Source organism: Cornus florida, unplaced genomic scaffold (genome assembly GCF_030987335.1).
Source record: "Cornus florida cultivar Cherokee Brave unplaced genomic scaffold, ASM3098733v1 CherokeeBrave_3.0.0_Hap2_Chr05, whole genome shotgun sequence".
NCBI lineage: Eukaryota > Viridiplantae > Streptophyta > Magnoliopsida > Cornales > Cornaceae > Cornus > Cornus florida.
In genome coordinates, this window is record NW_026775575.1 from 59,734,704 (window position 1) to 59,754,922 (window position 20,219).

Sequence of the window (20,219 nt, forward strand, 5' to 3'; positions counted from 1 at the left end):
GGAAGCCTGAAGCGGCCTGCAGCAAGAAAAAGCATGGTGGTCATCTCAGATAGTCACCTATCTGAGACTCATGACAACTGAACTCGAGTTATATGGTTATACCAATCATTCAGAAAAAGTGGTGTGTTCTTTTCGGTTTTCATTTATGGTGAGAGAACTCAATCAAATTCAAATTCCAATCTAATCAACTTTTTCAATATGGAGAAGTTTCAAAATGCCTCAACGAAGTTCGTCTATTATTTGTTTATAATAGGGAACTCAACCTACAAGTAAATATTACATTCTAGAAAACATACAACAGATGTGCCAAACAAATTGTACAAATTTGGTCAACGACTAAATGAAGCTATCAGCTCTGTGAAAAGGCTATCTCTTTGATTCAATATCTCTCACACTTCGAACTATGTCATCAATGTTTCTTGTCAAGTGATTAGAGTGCTCCTCCATATCTTTCAAAACCATATCAAGCTGTTCTTGGATGGCTGCAGATCGCTTTTTTTCCCGCTGTAACTCGGCCATCAGTTCCCGAATCTTTACATCTTTCTCATCCTGAAAAGTTACAAGAAAGATGCTAAATATTGTTGGGGGTGAAAAGATGAAGAATGCAATGAAGTTTTTATTCAGGTAATAGGTAGGACAGCATGTGACCAATTGTGCCGACCCCGAATTCTTCTTCGGTTATAAAATGAAAGAGGACAGAAGGCATGTGAGAAATTGTGCAGACACTTAAGTTCTTTGGTAAAAAATTAGAGTTCCCCAGAGACGGCGCCAAAAGGAGCAGAATCTATGTATATTAAAGGCATACGAGAGCAAATAAAACCTAAGATGAGACCAAATAAGCAAACACGCCTAACTTCAAATGGCATGAGGCATGACTTTTCTCCATTCAGTCACATCATTAGAAGTTCGAATCACTATGACTAAAAAGTATAAATAAAATCAATCAACTAATTTAATTATTTAACCAACAGCAAAGTTGTATAAACAAGTGACTAATTCCAAAAAAATAGTAAAACAAACAAATGTAAGAACAGCTACAAGATGGAGTAAGACAAACGATACCCTGAAAGGAATAAGTTAAACAAGCCGATCTAACAATTTCCAACAAGAAATGGGCATCTACAAATATCTTATCAGGAAGACAAGCAAAAACTGAGATCTGAAGACAAATAAAAGGATCTTAACCACCATTGCTAATTTTTTACTGTATACAATATAAAGGCCTTTTTCTTGAACTCAAACTTTTGAAAAATGACGTACACTTCTGAGCATTCAAGGCACCAAATTGAACATTCTGGAATGGAGAAATGCACATCACAGATTGTTCGATCTAATTCACTATTTTTTGGTGGCTGTACTCCTAATTAATTCAACCATGCCACAACGTCAAAAGGGTCAACTAGTAGAAATTAGTAGTCAAATCTTTTTCACTACCAATGTCGTCAGAAGAGCATGCGTACTGATGTGTGGTTGAGTGCCAATGTTACATAATTTAGATGGAGCCAGAAGAGCATGGGTACTGATGTGTGGTTGAGTGCCAATGTTACATAATTTAGATTCTCCATCAATATTATGACTTATGAGAATATCCCGAAGCAACTAGTCTGTGTAGCAGCATATAATGTTTGCTAGGTGACTAGGATAGTCAAAAAACTTTAAATCTATATTATTTTATGAATTTTGAAACTATAATTCCAAGTTGGCATGGGAGACCTGTTTAGCAAAACCCGATCCATTTAGTATGACCCAACCCGTTTTAAAAATATAAACAGGCTTTTATGTGGGCGCATGTGTGAAATTCCCTTTTGCTGCATAGAAGTGTAGTAGATGCCAATTTGGCAGCGGAAAGAAGTTAACTTGGAAAAATCTGAGACTTTCAGGGTGTGGGGATTCTTTTTGTACAAACAAAGCGAAGGCACTACTTAGCCCTATCAAAAATGAAGGCCCGTGCAACACACGACGTTAACACTCCCAAATCTGGAAACGCTAACCACAGAATTACCTCTAAGCCTTTTACCTTAAGGTCAAACCACTACAAATCATCTAGCTCAAGTGGTATTCCCTCCTTCCAAATGAAGAAGGTGTAGGGTTCAACTCCCCTTTGAGACAATTATGAGTTGGGTGCATGAATAACTTAACTGGCAAAATAAATAAATAAAGGCAACCACTAATCTTTGCCTCTAGGAGGAAGACCTCTAAATCTCTACCTCTAGAAGACAGACCTCTAAAGTATAGACCTTTACCACCTCTAGGAGATAGACCTCAAAACCTATACCTCTACGAGATAGACCTCAAAACCTTAAACCTCTATAAGAAAGACCTCTCAACCTTCACATCTAAGAAGCAAACCTCCAAACCTCTAGTTCCAGCTCAGACCTCTTTATCAGACTGCAATGTTTTTTTTCATGATATCTATTTATACAGACAAGGCAATGATGATGACTATGGTGATCTCTTATACAGACTTATCTTAAAGCAGGTCTATGGGTCTGACTCTGCAATCTGTCTCATTCAACAAACAGCTCCTGATATTCTTCATATGGGTCTGATAATAGACAGACCTCGCGATCTTTTCCATCTGCACATTATCTCCTATGGTGCCTCCTGGTTATATATTTATTGTGGGGTCCCCTCTCCCGCCGATAAACCTAATTGCCAACATTAATTGAGAGGACATCTTACCTCAACTCTAGTGAATATGTCTCTGATAGACATCTTACCTCAACTCTAGTGAATTTGTCTCTGATATTCCAACATTGAAAAGGTACCCTGGCGTAGCCCAAGTTGGAAGCAGGCTCATGACTGATCATTGTTCCACCTCAAGGTACACAGATAAAGCACAGACCAAGAGCATTGCATGGCCGATTCGTCATAGCTCACTTCAACTAACACAAACATGACACTGATATTTATGAATATTTTTTTAGTTTACTGAGAAAAAATAAATAAAAAATAAGGGACCCAGCCCAGTGAGATCTGAGGGGTATGTGGCTTGTTGGCTAGAGTAGGAGTTGTTAAGGTGATCTCGTTTCAAGGTCTAGTACACCTTGTGCACCAGCTACAAGAAAAGACCTCACTATAGTCAATATGGTCCTCACTACCCATCAATGCATGGTGTTCTTCTACTCATCGTTACTCCAGATGGTGAAGATGTTATTGACTGAACCAATATTGGGTTATCTACACAGAGAGATGAAAAAATATTGCGGGGAACCGAATGACGATGCAATATTTGCCTTATGTAACACGTTGGAACTATTTAGCAACTATGTCCACAGAAGCAACAACCGTAAATGCACCAAAGCGGTTGGGAAATATTCAAGTTTCTAAACGGGCCAGCTATCTCAGAGTAATTATGTTGGAGTTGTGTCATATAGCTTCTCATTTGTCATTAGGGCTGCAAATGAACCGAGCCAAGCTTGGGGCTGCTCAGCTCGCCAAACTCAAAGGCTTGCTCGGGCTCGACCGAGCTTGGCTAACATGCGTTCGGGCTCGGGCTCGGCTCGTTATTCATATAAAACCACAATCACAAACATATACTGTATATATATATACACACAAAATCGCAGAGACGGAAAAAAAAAGTTGAGATGATATATATATTTACGTCAAATAAGAAATATACACACTAACAAAAATGTTTTTTATACGAATATATATATATACATACATGTAGAAGTAATTTTTATCAACAGTTTGCTGCACTCGTGGGTTTCTTCATAGTTCCAGAAAAAAATAAAAGAGGAGTGAGAAAGAGAGAAGCTCCACACGCATATGGCCAGAGGCTGATGGATCTAAAAGTGGGAGAGATATACAGATATGAGATCACTATTTGCCGCTTGGGTTGTGACAAACTGACGATGATGGAGATCCACTGGAATTGATCCGATTAAGTGATAGAGAGAGTTGTGTTGCGAAGCTTCCTGCAAGCCTTTGCGTTGGAGATGTGGAGATGAATACAGAGCAAATGGATATGTGTCATATGTGTGGCTATAGTCTTCTAATTTTAGGGTGTAAGCTTATTTCTTAACATACCAAAATCAACGGCTGAGATGGAATCAAAATTTATGATAGGCTAATGAATATAACTCCTTGGGCCCTGATTAATGAAAGGAGGTGAATTGGGCTGAACATATATTGTATGGGCTAAACTATGAAATAAAAATATATACGAGGCTTTGTTCATGAGCCTTAACGAGCTTTGTTCATGAGCCTTAACGAGCCTATGTTCACAAGCCTATACGAGCCGAGTCCAACGTTGTTCGGACTCGGCTCATTTACTAAACGAGCCTAGAAATTGGGTTCGAGCTCGAGCTCGGCTCGTTTGCTTAGCGAACGAGCCCGAGCCCGAGCCGAGCCCAAGTTGTTCATGAAATGCTCGATTCATTTGCAGCCCTATTTGTTATGGCTTGGCCCTTTTATGGCTGATATAGGGGCACATACCCCCTTCTTCTATATTTTTCGCAAAAGAGAATTGATGTCTGACCTATTCAAAGGCAAACCATATGTCGATGATCATCATTGGACCACCATAAAGATACATTGCATCTAAGAAGCACAAACACTTTTATGAGGTGTTGTGTCCGTGTTCGACACCGTGTCGAACATTGACACTTCATGGACACTCCTGGACACGTCTCCGACAATTCATGGCCATGTCTATAATTTAAAATTAATTTTTTATTGTTCAAACACTTGGCCAACACATCTCGGACACTTGGTCGACACATTCTGGACACATGACAGTCTTAGGAACAACATTATACACATACATGTCAAACCTCCTTTTCCTTAAACATTTGACATTAAACACATGTCAATGTAATTAAAAAAACATAATTATAATGACAAGATAAGATAGAAATATCATATATAATATAATATAATATATTCTTCTTTTTTTTTTATATTCGAAGAGCTTCAATTTCTAACTTATGTAACTTAAATATAGAAATTATAAATAAATTAATGTTCTATTATTGTCTTAGTGAGTACTTATAGATAAAAATATATATATATTTATATTAGTCGTGTCCACGCCGTCCCTGTGTCCAACTTTCTTAGAATTTGACATGTTAGCGTATCTATGTCGTATCGTGTCCATGTCCATGCTTCTTAGATGATGGCATAACCCCACTTGAACCTCATGTTGGCATGAGCACTGCTTTATACTCACCTTCATACTATAACTAATCCTCCATCCTACTTTCAAATGGCCGAGAAAGAGAGTTATAGATGTCGACATCTAAAATTGGAACTTTAGAGTTCAACATCTAGATTTAAGAAGCTAGAACCCCAACACCCCTAATACCCATCAAAGCTTGACCTGACCTCTGAAAACCACTAAATTTTCATTTCACTTTGATATTCCATCAACACTCGACTCCAGGACCCAATTAGGCCCGATTTGACCTTTATACTTATTTATCAAATGCTTAAAACTAGTCCGACCTCATGTAAGCCCTTCACCCTACAAAGTGTATGATGGCCTTGCACTGCTAATCTCTATCTCTTACAAGTCAACCTCGAATTCTCTCTAGTCTAGTTCACCTAGGATCTTTATAATACGTTCTCTCCTAATCATATGCACGAACACACAAATAGTATATTAACTTAACATTAGGTGGAAAATGGACCACGAAAACGAAAAGGAGAGAGAACAAAGCGGTTAACAAATCCCACTCATCCCTTCTTCATTGTGATTTCATGAGAGAGACTATACCTTCACACAAAATGCTTCCTAATCTTCTACATTTTTGTCATCATTTCTTTAGGTGCTGCATGTGGTCTTAGAATGACTCATTGTGTATTCCTTTCTGATTCGAGAAATTCACTTAGACAATTCTCTTAACAGGTTTTAATCACAAAAGCATTATAATGATATTCATCTCACACTTAGTTTCTATAAGAATTAATATCCTTAATGTAAATATTTATCCTTCACATTCAGGTAGGGCTGCAAATGAATCAAGCTGTCCATGAATAGCTCGGGCTCGGCTCAGGCTCGTTCGTTAAGCAAACGAGCCGAGCCCGAGCTTGGCTCGTATAGGCTCGTGAACATAAGCCTCGTTAAGGATCGTGAACAAAGGCTTATATATATTTTTATTTCATAGTTTAGCCCATACAATATATGTTCAACCAAAATTCACCTCCTTTCATTAATCAGGCCCGAGGAGTTATATTCATTAGCCCATCATAAATTTTGATTCCATCTCAGCCGTTGATTTTGGTATGTTAAGAGATAAGTTTGCACCCTAAAATTAGAAGACTACAGCCACACATGACACATATCCATCTGCTCTATATTCATCTCCACATCTCCAACGCAAAGGCTTGCAGGAAGCTTCTCAACACAACTCTCTCTCGCACTTAATCGGATCAACTCCAACGGATCTCTATCGTCGTCAGTTCGTCACAACCCAAGCGGCAAATAGTGATCTCAGATCTATACATCTCTCCCACTTTTAGATCCATCAACCTCTGGCCATCTGCGTGTGGAGCTTCTCTCTTTCTCACTCCTCTTTTATTTTTTTCTGCACTTATGAAGAAACTCACGAGTGCAGCAAACTAATGATAAAAATTACTTCTACATATATGTATACATATTTATATTTGAATTTGTATGTATATTCGTATAAAAAACGTTTTTATTAGTGTGTATATATTTGATTTTACATAAATATATATATTATCTCAACCTTTTTTTTCCCTGCCTGCGATTTTGTGTGTATATACATACAGTATATGTGTGTGATTTTGGTTTTATATGAATAACGAGCCGAGCCCGAGCCTGAGTGAAGTATTACAAGCTCGAGCCCGAACACAGGCTAGCCAAGCTCGGCTAAGCCCGAGCTGAGCCCGAGCAAGCCTTAGTCTGGCGAACTGAGCCCGAGCAACTCAAGCTCGGCTCGGCTCGGTTCATTTGCAGCCTTACATTTAGGTAGTTAAAGAGTACCTAAATCCCTTGTTCCAAATCCCTTGTTCCGTTGCAAATAGGATTGAAAAAATTCAAAGGGATTTCCTATGGGGAGGAAAGGGCGATGAGTTCAAGTACCACCTGGTCAGATGAGAGGATGTTTGTAAGCCCGTGAAATTGGGTGGACTTGGTATAAGACATTTAGTTCCTTTCAATCAAGCTCTCCTAGGTAAATGGTTATGGAGATATGGGAGGGAAAGACTTCGTCCCTGGCGCAGGTTAGTCTCTTGTCGGTATAGGGAAGAGGCTGGAGGTTGGTCTACACGTCCGGTTACCCTGGTGGGAGGAGTAGGGATGTGGAAGGCTATTCGGAAGGGATGGGATGTTTTTTCGGCTCATATCAGATTCAAACTCCGTGATAGTCGTTGCATTCGGTTTTGGGAAGATCTCTAGTGTGGGGATCAGCCTCTTTCTCGTACATTTCCTAGGTTATTTAGTATTGCTGTTGATAAACACACCTACGTAGTTGATTGTTATCGGCTTGATAGCAGTGGGATTATATGGGATGTGCATTTTCAGCGCTCTTTTCAGGATTGGGAGATGGACGAGGTATGTGTTTTTCTGGATCTTCTGTATCGGCAGTAAGGCGTTGGTAGAGGTAACGATGTTTTAATTTGGGCTCCTTCCCACTAGGGATGGCAATGGGGCGGTTTGGGGCAGGTTTTCCATTCCCCATCCCCGCCCCCATTTAATTTTGATACCCCCAAAACCGCCCCATAACCGGTTCATTTTTTTCCCTCTAATCCCCATAACCGCCCCCGCCCCATCCTCACTTGCCCCGCCCCCGCCTCATAACCCGATTAGGGCAATACATTCAAATCTGAACTTGCCCCCTCTCTCGCTCTGCCTCTGTCTCTGCAACTACAAAATCTACAAGAATCAGGTCAAAACCCATATTATTCAGCCTCCCCAATCGCCTCCATCTCTATTCTCGTTCTCAACTCTGACCCCCCCCCCCCCCCCCCCCCCCCCCCCCACCCCTCCCTCTCTCTAACTGCAAACTATAAAATCTACAAGAATCAGAAGGTCAAAACCCATATATTTCAGCCTCCCCAATCGCCTCCATCTCTATTCTTGTTCTCAACTTTGAACTTGCCCTCTCTCTCTCTCTCTCTCTCTCTGTGCAACTGCAAACTACAAAATCTACAAGAATCAGAAGGTCAAAACCCATATATTCAATGATAGGTTTGAGAGAGAGCTTAGAGTTACACGGCCGCCTCAATAGCAAAATGGAAGTGAAGTCTAGGGTTTCCATTATATATATATATATATATATATATATATATATATATATGTAAAGGTTAATTTGGTAAATATATTAACATGGGTGGGTAAATTAGTAATTTAACATATTAAATGGGGCGGTTGCGGGGACGGGTTTGGGGTGGGTATCTTAGTCCCCCGCCCCGCAACCGACCGGTTTTTTTTTTTAACCCCCATCCCCACCCCATTTAAGTAAACGGTTCTCCAAACCCGCTTTAAATTGGGCGGGGGTGGGGCGGTTCCCCACCGGGTTGGGGATTTTTGCCATCCCTACTTCCCACGGTTGCTTCGAAGTTAGATCCTTGTTCTTATGTTTGTCAAATTTTGTTAATCGAGATTTCCCGTGGAAAACTATTTGGCGGTCTATGGCTCCAACTAGGTTGGCTTTCTTTGTTTGGACTACTGTGTGGGGAAAGATTCTGACAATTGATAATTTGAGAAAAATGGGCAATTGTATCGTTAATCGTTGTTGTCTATGTAAGGATGATGAGGAGTCCGTTGATCACCTCCTTTTGCATTGCCCTGTGGCGAATGACTGTTGGAATCTAATTGTTGGGTTGTTTGGTATGTGTTGGGTCATGGTTGTTAAAAGCGCCGAAGGCGCGCGCCCGAGGCGCAAGTCATGCGCCTGAAAGGGACTAAAGGCGCGGCTATTTGCACAAGCGCGCGCTTTTACAGCAAAGGCGCAAGGCGCCAAGCGTACCAAAGGCGCGCCTTCTTTTAACCTTCTATTTTTATTTGTTATTTGTTATTTTTTTATTATTTGTTATTTGTTTATTATTTGTTATGTGTTTATTATTACTGTTTTAGACAACTTTACAAAATGAAAAACAATAAAATAAAAGGAAAAGCAAAAGGAAAGTGATTTGAAGCAAAGAGAAAGACAGAGGGCTAGGGCTTGTGATCAAAGAGAATCTGTCGACTTCTGAGTGCTGACTGCTCTCTCACGAATCCAGGTAAGTTCTTCTCTCCTTCTCTCCTTCTCTCTTCTTCGGCTCTTCTTCTTCTCTCCTTCTCTCTTCTTCGGCAGATCTCCTTCTTTTCTCTCTCTTCTTTTCTTTCTTCTTCTTCTTCTTCTTCTTTTCTCTCTCTTTTTTTCTCTCCTCTTTTCTCTCTTCTTCTTCTTCTTCTTCTTCTTTTCTCTTCTTTTTTTCTCTTCTTCTTCTTCTTCTTCTTCTTCTTTTCTCTCTCTTCTTTTCTCTGTTCTTTTCTCTCTTCCTCTTCTTCTCTCTTCTTCGGCAGAATTATTCTCTCTTCTTTTCTCTCTCCTTCTTCTTCTATTTGAGTTTGACATTTAAAATTTAATTTTCCAACTTACAGATTTGTTAATCCAAGTAGTGTTTTGGTTTCAATTTTCATTTAATCCTTTATCTCCTTTGTGATCAATTTGAATCTAATTTCATTGGTCTTTTTTCTGCTTATGAAGATCTCAGCCTTGCTAGGATTGCTATTTATATAATTATATGTCCAAAGTAAATGGTTGTGTTCCAAGTATATAGATATTATATATAGTACTATAAAATCATAAAAACAGTACGGATGAACAATAAGGAAAATTACAAAGTTTTTTTTTTTTTTTATGAAATCTGTTTTATTTTATTTTTTTTATGAAATATGTGTCGTCTTTTCTTTTTTTTATGAACTGAACTGGAAGTTTGGAACTGGACTGCAGTCACTGCACAGCTCTGTATTTTTTTTTTTTTTTTTTAATTTGAAATGTTAATATTGCTTTGAAATTGAAATCTGGTTTTGCTAATTGACATGAAATCTAGTTTTGCTAATTGAAATCTGTTTTATTTTGTTACAACACCTTTATGTTAAATATTGAACATAAGTAATTGATTTAGTTGACTTTTGCATCTTTATATATACTATTGCATCTTTATTGGGTGGTTTTTTTTTTTTTTTTTTTCATTGTGCACCTTGCTTTAGTCGGGCGCGCGCCTCGCCTTGCGCAGGAGGCCTTTGCGCTTTTGTGCGCCTTGAGCCTTTAACAACTATGTGTTGGGTTATGCCACGATCTACTAAGGAGTTAATTCATGTCTGGAGAGATTGTCGAGTGAGAAGAGATATTCGCAATTTCTGGAGAATTGCACCACATTGTGTATGGTGGTGCATCTGGAAGGAGAGAAATAGTAGAATGTTCGAAGGGAAAGAGTCGTCCACGGCAATGATCAAACTTTACATTCTTCGTTTTCTCTTCAATTATGTGAAGAGGAGCTTTTGTTCTTCTTCTGATGAGTTAATTACTTTCTTGGATTCTTTGGGACCTTAGTCCCGACTCCACTTTTGTAATTGGAATGCGTTTCCCTTTTGAACGCCTTTATTTATGTTATTTCTTACTTATCAAAAAAAAAGGTAGTTAAAGAGTATATACAATTCAAATTTTGTCTCTATCGATTTATTTTTTATTATTATTATTATTTTCTTTTTCGTGTGTGTATTCTGGATCTAGATTCTAGAACTGCACATAATTCACCAGGAATTTTAGTGAATAACATAATTGTAATGCTAATGTACCCCGCAAGCTAGTCCAACAATCACGCTACCCTTGCCCCTATTTCATCTTTTTTCTTTTTTATTACATAATTGATTTATTGAATTCCAAAAAAACTCGGCAAATCTGTCCTATAACACTCAATCCAGTAAAATACTGATCACCACTTTCATGGCCTAGTAAGAAATGGCGTCGGAAAAAACATGATGAGGGAACTAAACTACCGGCGCTCGCTGGATGTATCACTCATCCAGCGCCTAAGTTAAGGAGTCTTCTGTGTGCTATGATCTTTAGGGAATGAATCATCTGATGACAGCATGATTAACTGCAATAGATGTCACCAAGTGAATATCAATAGGGCAAGAGTAGATGAGGTAGCAACATTGGCCTTCGCAGCAGCTGATTACTCTTCTCAAAGCTCGGTGTGTTAAATATGATGTTGCCTGCTATGATAGAGTAAGTAAGAGAATGGAAGTAAATGATCAGCTCCGAAGGGGCTCTTAAAAGGAAGCCATAATAGGTAGGTAGCTTAGGTTATCTAAACTATCCCTTTAATTCCAGACACCTTATAGGACTTGTCTGACTATTGAGACTATAGGAGGAAGGGCATCAGTTAACATAGCTACATTAGAAATAGCATTCCTTTCTTTAGCATGTTCAGTTTCATGCACTTGAGAAGGTTCACCTTGGATGACAGTGATTGGGGGACCCTGGGTCACCTTCTTCCCTTTCTTGTTAGTAACCTCTTCCCATATAGTGTGACTCTTGGCTTCAAAATCTTAGGAATAATAGGTAGAAAGGGCCTTCAAGAAAGAGCGAGGGAATGATGAAATGCTTGTGAGCCGCCAAGTACCAGTCTCGCAACAGTATTGGCGCAAAAGGATCGGTCCTTCACTTGCTGATCGTTCGCGAGTACCTTTCATAGCAGAAACCGAGCCATATCAGCTCATCCCCGACTTTCAGTCTTGTTCCCCTGTGAAGAGGTTAAGTTCCATCTATGCTTACTTTGATTCGAATTACATTTAACATGATTTAATGGTGATTTATTATAAGTTTAACTAGGTAGGCTTTAACCAACTAGAAACATCAATAACTTTTTTTGAATTTAAAACAGTTGGGATGTCCAAGCCGTTGATGCCAAATATCAACTGGTGCTTTTCCCACCTAAGTCGCTGATAAAGCTGCAACTGATTCCCTTTGATCTAAAGGGTAAAAGCCTCCTTGTTAGTGTTCCGTTGCCAATAAATTCCCAGTAACTTGATCTTGAAACCAGAAGAACAAAATTATACTTTATGCAACCTGCCATATTCAATATATATTACTTCGTGAATGGGCATTCGGAACCTTTGGGTAGTCTGACTCATCATATGCAGTCAATATATATATATTACAAGTCATTATATGCAGTCAAGATGATAAACTCCCAACTTTCACTAGAGTGCTTCCTCACTCTAGTCATCCAAGACTGCTTTATCCGAGATTGATATCTTTTCTTCATGCCATAGGAAGGCTTTCTTGAGGTCGAGATGCTGAATTCCCAAATCATTCTCTGCAGTGAGAAAGGCAATTTCTCCCTTTCCTTACTGCTCGTGGTGTCCTCAACTGTTTTCATCTTCATTATTGCCGATACCCTCAGTCAAGAACCCTGACACAGGAAAAAGTCTTGAGGAGTTTGAAGGGGAAGGGAGGTTTTCTTCGGGGCTTGAGAGATGGAATAGATAGGGCACAAGTTTTTATTTCGCCGCTGGGAAGCAATATTGATGAACAGGGGGGAATAATCAATTTTGGTATCTGTCGTGCTTGGGGTGAAGGTACCTTTTCAGGGAGAGCCACACTGAGAGACAGAACATTTCCGAACAGAAGGTTATTGGTCTAGTATCATTGTGCTTCGAATATCACTTTATCGTACTGAAAAAAAAAAACGCATGGGAAGCCACTTTACCAGTTCAATGCCCTTAACTCGCAAGAACTTCTATCTTGTCATTTTCCTTGGCTAACAAAAATTTCAGTTTCGCACATATCCGCGGGTTCTTTAATTCCCGTAACAGGATTAGAAAGAAATCGTGCAAAGTGGCGAGCCAGATGCGGTGTGGACGTTAATGTAAATTAACCAACACTATGTAGCACTACTGTGAGTTTGAGAATCGAACAATAAACCACTTTATAACAAACGAGCAAGAAAAGAAAGACGAAGAGGTCGCCTCCTTTCCTGCTGAAAGTCAGTTTGGATTCTATTCTGAAAAAAGAACAAGGTTACCCAACGGTTCATTTACATTAACGTCCACACCGCATCTGGCTCGCCCCTTTGCACGATTTCTTTCTAATCCTGTTGCGGGAATTGAAGAACCCACAGATATGTGCAAAACTGAAATTCTTGTTAGCCAAGGAAAATGACTCGTGGTAAAGACCGAGATAGGCGTTGACCAGAAGTGTTTGGATTTTTCTTTTCTTTTTTCCCATTGGATTGAGTAGAAGTTCTCGGGAATCAAAGGCATTGAACTCGGTAAAGCGGCTTCGCTCCTTGCTTTTTTAATAAGATAGAGCAACATCGGAAACACAACAACACTATACCAATAACCAGTCGTTCGGAAATGTTTCGTTTCTCGGCGTGGCTCTTCCGAAAAAGGTACCTTCACCTCAAGCACGACAGATACCAAAATTCGATTATTCCCGCCCTATTCATCAATACTGCTTCCCAGTGGCAAATTAAAAATTTGTCAAGCCCTATCTATTCCATCTCTCGAGCCCTGAAGAAAACCCCCCTCCCCTCAGGATGCCCCAAAACATTAGGAGCATAAAAAATCCAAATGGAAGAAATGATAGCATAAGCTAACCAACCTACTAGACCTCAAACTAGTATTTCTTTATATAGTTAAGTGGCACCTCTAGTGGTTTTAGTTGTATCGGAAGTTCACTTTCCTTTCTTGGCCTCTAATTAAGCTTTGGCATACATAGGTGAATATCCTCGTCATTATATTGAATAAATGTATCCTGTGGAAGAGGGGAAGTCAGTCTCTAAATGTGATGTGCTAAGTCAGATTATTCTTGACAGGTTGGTTTGACCTCCGATCAAGTCTTTTTCTAGGACTCGAGCTCATGAAGAGCATCCTTACTTGAGCTTAAATAAGAAAGTGATAACTCAATTGCTCTAAAGCGAGCAAGATTACCATAGAAGTTAATAACATAAATTCACTAATTCGACAGACCACCATATTTGTTTTTTGTTTTTGTTTTTTTCTTCCTTTTTTCTCTTTTTCCCTGGGAAGCTTCTCAGGTTACTAAGCAACTTTTTTCCTTTTTAGAGTGAAGAAGAATAATGCAACCAAACAAGGAAAATGTGATTGACAGGAATGAATTCAGTACAAAGGAGAAAGGACTTATTAGAACATGGTGGAAGTGGAAAGCACACCAGGAGTTCTATGGTAGACAGTTGTAACAGGGGGAAAATCAATAGGAGAAATATAGAAAAGGACGTCCAATGCGTGGGAATCCATCACGAGGGCATCATGTGTGTGGGTGTTCCTTTCGTGGATGCTCTAGCGCAGGCGTCCCTCTCCAATTGCCTTTGTGCGGGCATCCCTTTCAACATTCATAGTTGGTGAACAAATAAGTCATATAATATATCGAAAGTCCAAACCCAACTCAATTTGGCACCCCAGCACTACAGCAGGGCATACGGGTATTTCCATGGGCACCACAACAGGGTGCGCGGGTATGGCAATGTGTGCGCCAACAACACACACGGAACATGAGGGCTTGTACACGTGAGTATGGGGCCATCTCTCGCGGGACTTGCTCGCAGCTATGTCTAAATATATTGTCCCAACTTATCACATAAATAAGTACTTCCATGGCGGAATGGAAAGGTGTGTAATAAAGGGCAATATGTTTCCGGCATAGCCCGAGTTGTGAAACGCCAATGAATGTAAAAGCAAGGTCTTTTGCGGTAGACGATCATGGTGTAGGGGACACTTGTACTTAACTTTGGCAAAACAAATACATAATTTGTTTGCCAAAGTTTTCACAAGGAGTAAACTAACACCGCGGTTTTACCCGAGCAATTGGCAATCACAACAAAACCCAATGCAAAGACTAAGAATAATTCTCAATGATGGTATCCAAGGATGTGAATCGCGGCACATCCTGAATAAACATTATGAGGGACTACTCTAAAGTTTAAGCACAGGGTAGGAGGGGTGGTGTCACAGCGCGCAATGACATCATCCTTAGCAACTATGGTAAGTGTCATCAGTACACTTTGTCATAGTCTGGCACGGGAAAAGGGGTCAAATGTGGCATCGAAGGATTGAATGAGAGGCTCATCGGAGTGGGATGGAGATGGAAACTGTTAAACAGAGAAAAAGGAGTCAAAGCAGAATTTCTGACGAAAGAAGTTATCCTTCCCTTTGGATCTCATTCCTATTTATATTACAAGATTTTCCGAACACGTGGCTACCATCAAGGAAAATATTTACAGCAAGTATGTAAAAGTAATTAGCTAATCAAATCCCATAATTACAGCAACTATATTTAAGGTAGTTCAACTATACTTACAGTTAATCTAATCCTAATTCCTGCAACACAAAAACCCACGGAACCGGGACATCCACGCTCGGACAAAGAAAAGGATATTGGTATGACATGCGACCTGGTTAATAGGTGCGATGACTCTCTCGTGACTAGCACGTGCCCTACCTCTGTAAATAGAGCACTGTATCCTGGTGCAACCGATCATCAAGGCCCCAGTCAGATCTCTCATTTTCTGGCTCTCATTCTCTCCCCCATCCTTTTTATTCTCCTTTTTATCCTTTTTTATTTTTCTGATCAACTTTGAGAGTAAGTCAATCTTTTGGCTTTGAACTAAGTCATTTTCTATGGAAATCCTCTACAACAGTGAATTTGTTATTTAAACCAAAATCCACTCAAGTAGGTCATACTAATATACTATCAATATCAACTATGTTAGACAGAAGAAAGGAACATATGTTAACATTCAGCATATCAGTTTGGTGCGCTATTAGGAGAGAAATGTGAACCTTAAAAAGGTACATCAACAGCAATCTTTGTAAGCGAATGAGACAGGATTTTATCAAAATTAACCAGATCTTTTTACTATGCATCCCTGGCAGCCTTGAGCAGAATTGACTGAACACACAAACTTCAAACAGCCAATGCAAAGTTCAAATTTGGATAAACTATCATAAATACACCTTTATGTGCCTACTTTATGGGTCAGAGAATTGAAATCTAGTAAACAGTGTGACAAGAAAGAAAAAAAGAGATAAAAGATGGAATTATTTTTTAACAAACAGCATGATGCACTCATATTTTTGTAAAGAACCCTAAACAAAACAACTGAACAGTGACGAATTCATACGTTTGTAAACAACCATGAACAAAACAACTGATAACTGATGAATTCAAGTTAGATAATATAATAGATGTATGCAATACTAGTTTAGGATGGTAAGCACTTTAAGATTTTCCATTCAATTAGAAAGCACTTACTGGTGTTTGAGACAGGAGTACACTGCGACGATTGTTGGCAGGTGTAACTACCAGTTGATGATTGTGCTCCTTAACAAATCTTGTAACGACCCATTTTCCTGTCTTTTCTTTTTTAACAACAATCATGGCCTTACACCCTTCCCTTGTGATTGCTCTAGGCTTCCTGTTTTCACTCCGCCTAGGTCTACACTTACGAAAACCTTCTTTATTACAAACAAGTCGACGCCAAACAATCTTTCCATCACGCATCGACCGACGAAACGCATCAACACGCATGATGAAGCCCAATCGCGTGGCATATGAATCATAGAAGACCTTGGCGGCCTCTTCAGATTCAAATTCCATACCAACATACGGCTCCATATCCAAATCTCCTTCACTTGAAACTAACTCCTTACCGTTTGAACTCTCTATCATTTCCCCATCATTTCCTTCACATGGCTGTTCATCCACTGCAAGATAACACGACGCACCCTTTAGTCCACATGAAAACAAAGGAACGTGAGATAAATTTTTGGCAAAACCTCATTGACCTTCCAATGGAGATGCATCTTGCAACTGTATGAGATATATAAATCAGTTCATGACTGTAAATCTGAGTCTTTTTATATTGTGAAGTTCCCCCTAGTATCAATACACACTGAACCCACACCCATCAAGTCCCTCATTCCAAACTCAAGAGTACTGCCCTTTCATCAAATTAAAAAAAAAAAAATTCTACAAAATTAAAACTTAGAATAAACAATAAATAAACAAATAAACTCCTCGTAACAATATACTCTGAATCCACACCCATCGAGTCCCTCATTCCAAACACAACATTACTTCCTTTTCATCCAATAAAAAAAAAAATTTGTTTAATATGCATACATACATTCATACATGTGTGTGTGTGTGTAACACAAAAGAATTGGAGTTTATGATTCAAGAATTTCAAGCTTAAAGTTCTGAAATTTTTCATTCTTTGCTTCATTTAGTTAAAGGAACGTTATATTTTCCCAAATTGATTTCCTCAGCTGTTTGATTTTCTGATTTTACATTTCTTGAATGCAAAAGCTTCAAGTGTAACAAATTGGGCATTTGTTCTTTGATTGGAGCACTAAATCAAGAACTTAGAGACAATCTGGTAAGAATCTATATATAGAAGATAAATGTTGAGGAAAATGTATGACTTACTAGATTAAGAGATCGAATTCCACGAATATCTACAGTCTTTGCGCTTTCTCTTTAGAGAGAGAATGAGAGAGAGAGAGAGAGAGAGGGTTTTAGGTTGAAGACACTTGTGGAGTAGAGAAAGAGTCTGAAGTCTATAGAGGTTAAGGTTGGAGTAATTTTGGCTGTGACGTAAGGATGTTTTAGAGGCACTTTGGGTGAACACGTGTCTCTTTGTTTTTGTCTTTTTTGGTTAACTCACGTGTCTCTTTGTTGCGTTCTCAAGGAGGTCAGATTTTCTATTTTTCTTTCATTCTCTCATTGCGCGTCTGTGTAATTTTGTAAACAGATTGTTGTTAAAATGATGAAAGAACTTTTAACAGTAACGGTAGGGTTGTCACAAAATTATTGCTATTAAAAAGGATGGTATTTGTTTGGTGATGTATTTTATAAAGTAATTTTTATATTTAAAACATATTTAAATTTATTTGGTAATAATGTTGTTTAAAGTTTTTTTATTATTAATTTACTATATTAGACATACACTAATAACAATATTATATGATATTAATGTGAGTGATTCATTCACTTTGTATGATTGGTAGTTAACATTGCATGATTACAAGTTATAAAACTAAAGATTAAGTGCAAATAAATTCCTCTATCGATATAGTGCAAAATAGTTCATATGTGGTGTAAAACACCCATATGTTATTGATTTGGTGCAAATAGGCCCTGTAGACTTAAATTGACGATAATACCCTCATTTTACTAGAATAGATTAATAAGTAATTTTTAGAGCCGTTTACAATGACCATTTTGTCCAGTTACTATAATCTATAACATTTACCAAAGGCAAAAAGTATAAAATCCCCCTCAACTATCAAAAATCAGCATTTTACCTCCATGTACTACAAAATGGAGCAAGTCGGTACCACAACTATTAGAAATGTGTAGTTTGACCCCCGTAAGTCCTTTACGGCTTATTTCCGGCCTATGAAGCACGGACACTCCTCCTAAAGGTCCTGTACCAGTGTTGGACACGTGTCTGACATTTCTGTGAAGTGTCCAGAAATTATTTTTTATTGGACACGGGTGGACACGGATGGGACACGCGGGGAATACACAGAGGACACATACCAAACACAGCGGGGACACGTACCGGACACGACGGGGTATATTTTGTAATTTTTTAAAGAAATATGGGGTACCTAATATAATTTTAAAGTTTAACTCTTTTGTCTGATCGAGATTCTGAATTTCTATTTTTATTAAATTTTATGATTCCATTATGTTTATTTTTTTATTTAATTCATTCATCTCAGTACTGGAATTAAATAAACTTTTAGACCGTAACAAGAAAAACAGAGAGAAATCAAAACAATTATATTTGTAGATGTATGTAAAATGGAAATTGTAAAGTTGTTGATAACTTTACTTTGTTCTTAATTAATTGAAATATTTCTTTTATTGCAGTATTTTTTTAGGGAGGTAAGATTTATGGTATTGTGGATTTTGAATATATATATATATAGGCGTATCCCCGTCGTGTCCGTGTCCTATTTTTTTGAAATTTGCCATGTCGCCATATCCGTATCGTGTCGTACCCATGTCCCGTGTTCATGTCCATGCTTCATAGTTTCCGACAACAGATGGAGCGCGTGAGTTTATTTTCTAATATAATTCCATAACTGCCCTTGCAATATGACCGTTATAGCCCTGTCTCTATAAATTGACTCCAAAATTCCTTTCTTCCTCCTCTAGTTGCAACTTACAACTTTGATCTTTGAATACAACACTTTTGTTCTGAGCCGAGCTCCTTGGATGAAGTAAAACTAAAAACTTAAACTTAAAAATTACAATTTGAACTGAGAACTTTTGAAACGGAATCTAAAATCTAAACTTGAAAATGAGCCTGCCTCTAATGTCTTGTGGAGCTGTTATTTATAGGGCCTCCAAGGAGCCTTGGGGAGCTTTAGATTCCTTGGTGATAAGGATGCAATAGGAGGCCATGTGCAAAGCCTGAAAGGCTGATTTGAGGTGATGTCTTCTGAATGATGCTGGAGGCCATGTGCAAAGCTTGAAAGGCTGAATTGATGTGATGGCCACTGACTTGCCTTGGATTCCTTTTTTTGAAATGCTTATCTGTCATGAACATCGAAAGGTGCTAAAAGCCTGAAAATGGAGAACTGTTGAATAAAATTTTAAACTGTAGATTTTGCCTTTTTTTTTTTTTTTTTTTTTTTTTTTGTCGCTATGCAACGGCATTGAATGACCGAGGTCAGAAGCTTTATTGAAATGAAATGATGATTTTTGAGAATATTGTTTACTGGAGCTGTTGGGTAAAAATACCAAAACAGTCATCTTCATTGGGTTGGGCCAGATCTGTTTGGGAACCATGGAAAGAACCTGAGCCTTCACTTCTGTTGGAGCCCATTTTTGAGAAGGCTATGGGATTAACTTGGGCTAAAGCCTTCATGAGGAAGGCTTCATACTCAACTTGGGATTTTGCTGAAGAAAGATTTGCTTGGGCCTGGCTTTTGGATAGGAGGAAAACTGAAGACTCTCCTAAGCCAGAACATGATATTGCAGGGTGCTTTGAGAACCATTCTGAAATTGCTTCTGGGGTAACATCTTTGATAGAGAATTGGTCCCACCATTTAACTTTGAAAATCCTTCCTAGAAGAGGAAGATTACAAGGGGTTTTGAGGATTTGGAATTGCCATAGAACTATCCATGACAATGCGAAATTTGCAAAAAATAAGAATAATTTGGGAAATTCGGAAAGCTCAGAAGGAGCTTGGAATTTTTCATTGAAAATTG

General features: G+C 38.6%; 1 protein-coding gene across 1 annotated transcript; it reads right to left on the minus strand.

Annotated features, from left to right (window-relative positions):
• Positions 1–167: 167 nt before the first annotated feature.
• Positions 168–17,578, minus strand: LOC132306581 (protein FAR1-RELATED SEQUENCE 5-like). The gene is made up of 3 exons (XM_059804021.1): positions 17,421–17,578; positions 16,245–16,696; positions 168–549 (listed from the first exon to the last, which is right to left on the minus strand). Coding segments are annotated over exons 1-3 (636 nt in total). The 5' UTR covers positions 17,422–17,578; the 3' UTR covers positions 168–366.
• Between the last annotated feature and the right edge of the window lie 2,641 nt (positions 17,579–20,219).

Excerpts from the sequence above, each read along its gene's own strand:
- LOC132306581 (XM_059804021.1), bottom strand. Across the intron at positions 550-16,244 it reads TACTCCTGTCTCAAACACCA|GATGAGAAAGATGTAAAGAT; the intron begins GTAAGTGCTTTC and ends GTAACTTTTCAG.